Source organism: Pyxicephalus adspersus, chromosome 8 (assembly GCF_032062135.1).
Source record: "Pyxicephalus adspersus chromosome 8, UCB_Pads_2.0, whole genome shotgun sequence".
NCBI classification, from domain to species: domain Eukaryota; kingdom Metazoa; phylum Chordata; class Amphibia; order Anura; family Pyxicephalidae; genus Pyxicephalus; species Pyxicephalus adspersus.
In genome coordinates, this window is record NC_092865.1 from 1,179,326 (window position 1) to 1,187,904 (window position 8,579).

Sequence of the window (8,579 nt, forward strand, 5' to 3'; positions counted from 1 at the left end):
CTATCTTTACCTTTTGTAGCAAAGAAGTCTCCCTCCGAGGAGAAGGATGATATCTCCAAACTGGTGACTGGTCTGGTGAAGACCTCAATCTGCCGGCAGCTCAGCTACAAGACTGTGGATGGGAATGAGGCCAATGAGGTAAGTTGTCCCTCTCTGTGTACAGATTGGCTGCTTTCTGCCCTTTGATTTCCTTGTGAATAGCGCTGTCTGTTCTGTCTGCAGGTTTCTCCTCTTGCTGGTCAGGCTCTCAGCGGTAGCTGGAGCCCTGTAGAAACGCTAACAGAAGAGGCTTCTGGGAAATCTGTGTCCAGGTCAATACGTGGCAGTCTAGTCAGCAGCGATGGTAAATATCACCCTGGCAGTAGTAGGTTTATAGTTTCTTCATTGAATTGGCTTATTTTTTACCCCTAACTTTTTTTCTGTACCTGCAGCTTTAGAAGATTGCATCACCGCATCTGGGGTTATGGAAACTGCCCTAGAGGTTCTCAAAAATTGTCTGTCCTCCATGCCCACAGGTAAGGATTTAATAATTGCTGTAACCCTTGCCCCACACCTAGGGAACCATCGTCTTTTTTGTAAGGGACAATTTAGGGCTAAATATGGTCTCTTTGCTCCTGTTGACAGGTGAAGGGCACCCAGCTCCCCTCTCCCGACATGACAACTTTGTATGGGTAAGCAAATGGGTGGATTACTCCAACAAATATGGGTTTGGGTACCAGCTGTCCAACCGCTGCATTGGTGTCCTCTTCAACAATGGCACTCACATGGTGCTGCCAGCAAACCGCAGGTAGGTGGTCATGTGCTTATGGTAAGATGATTTGGCTTGTTTCCCATCAGCCATATTGACAGACTTTTTCCCTCCTTAGGAATGTTCACTACAATCTGACAAACAGCCGCCATTTTGTCTTCCCGGTCACGGCGGTCCCAGAGCAGTTGCAAGGCCAGATGAGCATCTTGCAGTATTTTGCCACATACATGGAGAAGAACCTGATGAAGGTAAGTGGAATGAACACTCACCCCCTATCCCCTGCCTTTCTCCTGCTGGAGGATCCTCTGTCTTGTCACACTATTTGAATGTTACGCTTCCTTTGCAAAACTGAACAGCATCAATTTACATAGTCGTCACAGGCGTCCGGATATATGCAAAATCCACACCTGAACTTTCCATTGTGCCCCGATCACTGAGAAGTTCCCAGGCCATTCACTGCCAGATCAGATCAACATCTCACTGCGTGCTGCAGTTCTGGCATTCAGCACTGACCTGCATGAGTGTGCAGCATACTGAAGGAATAAAGTATACCAAGCAGTTTATTAATTTACTAGGTGAATAGACTTTGGGTGTAGATAGGAGACTATGTATAGGACTATGGTCTGGAGATCTGTATCTGGGTAATTGTCTATATGGGTGAGTCATGTTGTCTGCATTCAACAGAAGTGAAATGCAGCCTGGGGGTGAGGATGGCCCTTGGTGTGGTGGAAGAGTACAGGGGAGTAAAGTAACCGACTGTCTATGGGGGTCACCCACGGAGTACAGAAAGTCTATGGGGGCAGGGGTCCACAGGGTGCCCCCACAGACTTTATGTACTCTGTGGGCAACCCCCCATAGACTTCCTGATCTGTGTTTTCCAACCAGGGTTCCTCCAGAGGTTGCTGGGGGTTCCTTGAGCAATGAGCAGTTTGCACCTCTCAGGTCAGTTTGAGTGACACCAATAACCTTATGGCTATCTGTAAGGGTGACATTCTTCCCACTGACCACCATACTAGTTTACAGTGAGCTCTGGATATAATATATAAAGGGTTCCTTCCATGTAAAAATGTAGAGACCGATCCATATGATGGCTGCCCCCCAGGAATGTACAGCCTTGGTTTCAGGGCAGTCTGCACAATCTATGCCTCGGGCGGGGTGATAATAAACACATCGAGCCATGACAGGTCCTCGCATTCCAGGAATGTTGCACAACCAGTTCATTGAGAGTTCAGGGAGAAGCATTTGATGTAATCAGCCCTCATTTACTGTCACCTCTGTCAGTACTTGGATGGCTTTGGCAATGTAAAGGAGGAAATCCTGCTGAGTAGCATTTTGGACTTTTTATTGGGTCGAAAGTCCGCCTGTGACTCACAAAGTTTCTCTGTTTTTAGGGTGGAGATTTGCCTTGTTACCAGGAGGCGAGTCAGCCGCTTCTGCTGCTGCTGCAATGGGTGAAGACTGAGCATGCGCTGCTGATGCTGTTCAACAACGGAACTCTGCAGGTGAGATGATGCAGAATGTTCCTGGCGCCGGTCACTGGGTGCTTTGTGCTGGTAAAGAAGTAACTTCCCACTTGCAAAAGCTGCTGGTATCTGACCCATTCTAGATGGCCGGCCCTGATGCCAGTGGCTTCCATACCAACATTGCTGGAATACCCGACCTATTCACCTTGCTCCTGACGGCTTCTCCATATTGTATATTGTTTGCTTTCGGAACAATATGGGCTCAGTAGTGACATCACAATTGCATATGGCAGCACGGTGGCTCAGTGGTTAGCACTCTGGCCTTTGCAGTGCTGGGTCCTAGGTTGGAATCTCAGCCAGGACGTGTGGGTTTCCTCCAGGTACCCTGGCTTCCTCCCACATCCCAAAAACATGCAGATAGGTTAATTGGCTTCCTCCCCAAGTTGCCCTTGGACTGTATTAATGACATATGACTATAGTAGGGACATTAAATTGTTAGCTCCTTTGAAGGACAGTCACATGACTATGGACTTTGTACAGCACTGTGTAATATGTCAGCACTATATAAAGAGCTTCTCATGCTGTGATCTGACAGCTTCTTGTTTTCTTTCCAGGTGAATTTCTACAATGATCACACTAAGCTGATTCTCAGCAAACCACACGACTCGTATCTCCTCACCTACATAAACCGGGATAGGAACTCCCAAACGTTTCCGCTTAGCTCGCTGGTGGAGGGCGGCTGCAGCCTTGACATGTATCACCGCCTGAAATACACCCTGAAACTGCTTCAACAGAAAGCAGAATCCTAAATCCAGGACCGACCTCTTCCTAATCCTCCTGCCATAGCTGGCCCTCCTAGATTTCTGGAACCTTTGGACCTGGTGGTTCCAGGCGACACAACTTTTACAATCCAATGGCTCCTCAGAGCTTTTTGGTGCTTCACTGAATCCTTCTCCGGACTGTAGCGAGATGGAGTTGCCTTCACTTTTACCGGTGTGAACAGACGCCTCACTGCACGGCTCGCCAATTCCTCACCACTTCCGGTGCTTCTCCCCATCTGGGTAAACTTTTATTTCTTCACTTTGGCTGTCTGACCGGCACATTACACAGCCTGCAATGCATGCAATCAGCTCAACACAACGGGTATAATGCGGTGACATCAAGGGGGTTAAACTGAACTTTTGTGGCTGTTTAAAAGGAACTCAAACTTCCCCCCCATTCATAACACAATAGAAACAGCTGTCCCTTGCTGGCCATCAAAGTTTATGGATGAGCAGCTGCTGGGAGTGAAGGTTTGGCACTCTGAATGTGACCCCCCCCCCCGCACAACTGGTGCAATATTTGACCCATTGCAGCTCTATTCACCAAAGTGGCCCTTTAATGGATTCTTCCTGGGGGAGGACGAGGCTGATTCACACCCAGTTTAAGTGATATTTGTTATTTACAATCCAATATCTGCCATTTTAATCCCTGCATTCAGAGGCTGCAGATGTTCAGAGTTGGGGCATTTCTGCGATTGCATACAAGTGGCATTTCTAGAAATTCATACACCTGACCTGTAAATTGGAGCTTTTGGGCAGCTCAGTCCCTGAAATTGGGAGCTTCTTCAAATCTCTGAACCCTGAGCTTCTTTTTTTTTTTGAACAATTTGTTTAGACCTGGGCCATTTAGTGGCCCTAAAATGTTGTGGAAACCCTTGCAAAATCTATAGGCCACTTTTGGTTATTAGTGAGGGCCCCTTGTATTGGGGGTCATTCCTGCACCTCTGTGCCAGGGTCTATAGGGCACCACCAGGCAGGAGATCCTGGGGGTCCCTGGCTGTGAGGTTTGTGTGCCATGGAATGTTCTGCTGCTTGGGGAGCCATGGTTGGGAAAGCCGGGTACATAGCATGGCATGGTCAAGCGTTGGCTCTTCTGTGCCCTATATACTCTGCAAAGCATATTTAGGCTTCTGCCCCCAGCTGTGGTTGTGGGGGCCCTCGGGCAGTTTGGTGTCACTGCAATCATTGAACCCGATCCCTGCTGCTCCCATCAGCTTTGTTTGCTGTGCCGGTCTGTCCGAGAACCCTTCACCTTGTGCCAATGGGCACTCACCCCCTCTTCACTATCCTAAGTTACCAAAGGCAAATTTTTATTTCAGAATTTGCTGTTCTAAGCAAAAAATCGGCATAATTTATTTTCTCATATGATAGAACACTATTTATATTTTCGTCTTATTACTTTATCATTACCAAAGACCCTTTTAGAGACGAAGGGTTAATTCTGTGAATCTGGGGGGCACTGTACATGCGGGTCAGCGGTGCCCCCCCTCTATCACGGCACTTTAACTTGCGCCCACCGCACAGACCCGTTTAATCCTTTTCTGATACGCTACACATTGTGGGCCATTGGCAGCTGGACCTCCCCGGGAGCCGGGCCCTTACTTGAAGTTTTTTGGTTTCACGGTACGAGATTGCGAAGAATCTCTCATGAAGCTTTGTTTGTTTTTCATTCCTTATTCTGAGGTTTATTTATGTTTTATTTATAAAGAATGTATTTATTTTTAATGTATTTGTTTTCTTAGATCTCATTAATCAAACAGGGAAAGTGAAATAAACAATTTTTATATAAAAAACGAATAAATATTCTGAGAAATCGCATCTTCTGTGTGATTGGATTGATTGACACCGGGTGGGATCTGACTTTTGAATTTACTGAGGAATTGGCCCCTCTGGGCTCCCCTCCTGTACTGAAATAGCTTTCTGTACATTAGAAGCTGCAGCATGTTAGACTCCGCCTCTTTCCCTGAGTGGAGGACATCAGCATCATCTAGCCCCTCCCTCTACAGCCAGACTCTACCTGGCCCCCCCCCTTCATTAATTGAATTTCAGTTCTTTCATTCATAGTGGCTCAGTATCACATCGTGGGCGTTACCTAGTGTGATCTTTATGCAAATACAGCCTGTATAGGACCGCGCACTCCTCACTGCCATCCAGCAATCAGGGCATTTTAATATTTGCATAACTCCTCCCCAAAGCCTACCCACTTACATCAGAGCTGAGGCCAGGTGCAGGGAGGTTCGGTGCAGCCCCACCCACCAGCCCCAATCTACCTGCATTGCATAGAGAACAGCTATGACATCACAGAATGAAACAAGCAAATGTATTTTATTTATTTTTTTACAGTTTATTAGCAGATTGAAAGGGGGTGGAGTTTAATCTTTAGCAGTGACTGCCCGGAATCCAGGATGACACGGGGGAGGGGCGCTATCACAGTGTTTGTCATGTCCTTCCCATACATTTCCTTTATTACCAGTTTCCCTGGATCTGTATTTTTATACTTCCTGTAATTGGGTGAAGCAGTGTTGTCACCCCACAGACATCTGGTTGTAAGGAAACAATTTATTGCTGAACTCCAGCTGAAGATTTACATTATTTGGCCCCTTACAGGAAGTAGTAAAAGGGGGAGGGGTGTTATTGCTACAGCTGGATTGCATTGTCCTAACTCATTTTGTTTAGAGTTCCACTTTAAGAAAAGGGTTTTAATAAAGTACCAGACCAGTGACAACATCCAGGAAACAATTCTAAAGATCCCTGGGGGTTTCACTCCCCATCTAGTGGGGTCACTGGGAGTGCCTATAGTCAGGGTGGAGCCCCCCAACTTTCTGTGTCACTGATCACTTCTACCCCCTCCGAGGCTGACACTCCAGTCCTCATACAATGATTGGGGCTGGAGGGGTATATTGGGCTCTATCTCTTCTCCCATTGGCTCCCTTGTGGTCCAGTAAATATCTGATTCTGCATCCACTTCCTGTCCACCTTTTGATGGTGACAACAATAAACCGTACTGAGTAATGTGTGCTGCACTTGCAGCCTCCATTGGAATCCAATATGGGGATAAAGTGGTGTCACCCTATAACAGGAAGTTCCTAGACAAGGATTCTGATGGCAGGACCACCAAAAACTAATAAAAATGACCTTGAATTACCATTGCTGTGTTATAGCTCTCGTGATTTTAGTGATCGGGTTGGCTATAATTTTTTCCCATGGAGCCCTCTGATAGGTCTATATTTATTTTTTTGTGTGGGGGAGGGAGAGTTTATAGGGTACAGATTACCAGGGGAAATATTTGGGTCCTAGCCGGGGTTACTCGTAATAAAATACGTGCACCATGGCCACGGCGAATAAGGTGGCGTTTGAATATGTGGCAGATACAAAGTTATCGTTTTGGGGGTCCCAGAGGGATCTGCTGGCCACTCTCAGGCCCTGGTTGCCCATCTGGCCCAGCACCACATTGCACACCATCTTGTACCTGGGGGGGCAATGCTCCTTCATTTTGCCCCGAATGAGGTCGGAAAGATTCTGCCCCAGTTGCCCACCAGTGATGGCGCTGTAGTTGGTATCTGCCAGGTAGTTCCTCAGCACCGCCTCCAGAACATTCTGGGCCCGGCCTGGGTTGAACCTACAGCCTTGGTCCGGGCCGGTCCTATAGGTGTTCTCATATTGGATCTCCTGGATCGGTTGGTAGAGGGGCAGCCCGGAGAAGCTGACCCGACCGTAATGGGCCCAGGGCCCCAGGGAGAGGCGCTTGTTGGGCCCCATAGCGCACAGGGAGTTCTTGCGGGAAAATGGAACACTGCTGACCACGGAGCTCCGGCGGGAATAAGCGGCATGCCGCTCCTCAATGCTCCTCAGACGCATGATTGAGCGAGGGCCCATTTCCACGGAGTGCGAGCTTCTGCGGGTCAAAAGTGCGGCCGACTTGGAGGACATCGGTCCTGGGACTTCTCCTGCAGCCTGGGTAAGCTGGGCCAGCACCGCCTCTGGGAGGGACACAGGGTGATCCTCCATCATCTGGACCTACAAGGAATGAAAGCAGAGGAGAGCTTGGTGACTACAGCCACTGTCATTCCATGAATTATAATCCCTGGTGATCCTGCCATGTTTTGGGTACTTCCTGTTAAGGGGTGACAACGATCTCCAGTTATGTGCCTGTGTTGTCACCCTGTTATATGTGTCCCTGGTGGTAACTACAAGAGCCTGTGCTACTCATCTCACATTGCAATGACATGGCCCAGTGTTGTCACTATCACCAGTGCAGACAGGAAGTGACTGGGGGGGCGAAGTAGACAAAAATGTTAAAAAGAAAAAATCATTTCATGGAAAAACAATGTTTGTGGTACACAGAAAACGCTGAGAGGATTTCCATCTGCTGAGATCAACTAAAAATGACATCAAAGGCTTCTAAGGCGTCTGCAGGGGCCCCATTGCACCGGTGGGCCATGTCTGTGTAATGCGTGCTGAGATTCCCCCACCTCTTAGATTGTAAGCTCTTCGGGGCAGGGTCCTCTCCTGCTATGCCACTGTCTGTATCTGTCTGACATTTACATCCCCTGTACTGCGCTATGTAATATGTTGGCACTATATACAGACTGTTTATTGATGATAACACAGGCCAACATGTTACTTTCATCAGAGATAACTTTATGTGGGTTTTGTAGTATTTTTCTCTAGCACGTCTAGTTTTGTGATGCAGCTAATTATAAATTGTGTGAATTCGTTATAAATAGACTTAACATTTATTAACATTTAGCGAGAGGCCGGAGACCGCACTAACTGCGATAGATTTGTCATCATGCCTGGAAATTGCGTTAATGATCCGGACGGTATCTGTTACGTGTGCGGTCCATTCACCACGAAAGCACAACGTCGCCAAATTACCCCGGAACTTGGAAAGATATACAAATTATATTCCGGCTGTCCACTTGTGACCGGGATAAATCTGGGGCCCCACATGTCATCTGTACCGGTTGTTCTAACGGACTGCATGACCGGCTAAACCGACGTAAAGCAGCAATGCCATTGGCAATCCCGATGGTGTGGGGAGAACCGCCGAGACCAACTAACGGACTATTTGTGCCCCGGCAACAAAAGTGCAAGCATTATATATCCCGGCCTGGATTCTGCAATCAGGCCTGGTCCCCATGATGATTTCTTGTCGGTTCTGGTACCGCCACATGATGGACTTGCTTCCGTAGAAGGTGATGAGGAATGCGCTGGAGTTGCAGCCAGTTACAGCCCCGAATTATGGGATCCTGAATACATAGCCGATGAAGATTCAGAACCAGACACCTTTACACAAGCAGAGCTGAATGATCCCATCTCTGATCCAAATCTCTCCAAAGACAAAGCAGAACTTCTTGCTTCAAGGCTTAAACAGAAACACTTGCTGCAAAGGTGTAACTCTAACTCACTACAGAAAAGGAAATCATAACTTGACTTAACTAGACATGGCGCACTGTGCTACTGCCATGATATAAATGTGACACAAGAACATGTTCCATCTGAATGGTAAATCTCCATTGATTCCTCTAAAAGAAGCTTCAAAGC

General features: G+C 47.5%; 2 protein-coding genes across 2 annotated transcripts in view; one reads left to right on the forward strand and one right to left on the reverse strand.

Moving 5' to 3' along the window:
- Positions 1-4,850, forward strand: part of PLK3 (polo like kinase 3) — a gene marked incomplete in the record, with an annotated part of 11,103 nt that extends 6,253 nt beyond the window's left edge. The window contains 7 exon segments of the mRNA XM_072419284.1: positions 20-138; positions 223-343; positions 432-515; positions 625-787; positions 867-996; positions 2,140-2,250; positions 2,826-4,850. Of these exon segments, the coding sequence (XP_072275385.1) occupies positions 20-138; positions 223-343; positions 432-515; positions 625-787; positions 867-996; positions 2,140-2,250; positions 2,826-3,020 (923 nt within the window).
- A 757-nt stretch (positions 4,851-5,607) lies between these two features.
- Positions 5,608-8,579, reverse strand: part of DYNLT4 (dynein light chain Tctex-type 4) — a 5,245-nt gene continuing 2,273 nt past the window's right edge. Inside the window, exon 2 of the mRNA XM_072419285.1 lies at positions 5,608-7,049. Within this exon, the coding sequence (XP_072275386.1) occupies positions 6,336-7,043 (708 nt within the window). The 5' untranslated portion in view covers positions 7,044-7,049 and the 3' untranslated portion in view covers positions 5,608-6,335. The remainder of the gene's footprint in view (positions 7,050-8,579) is intronic.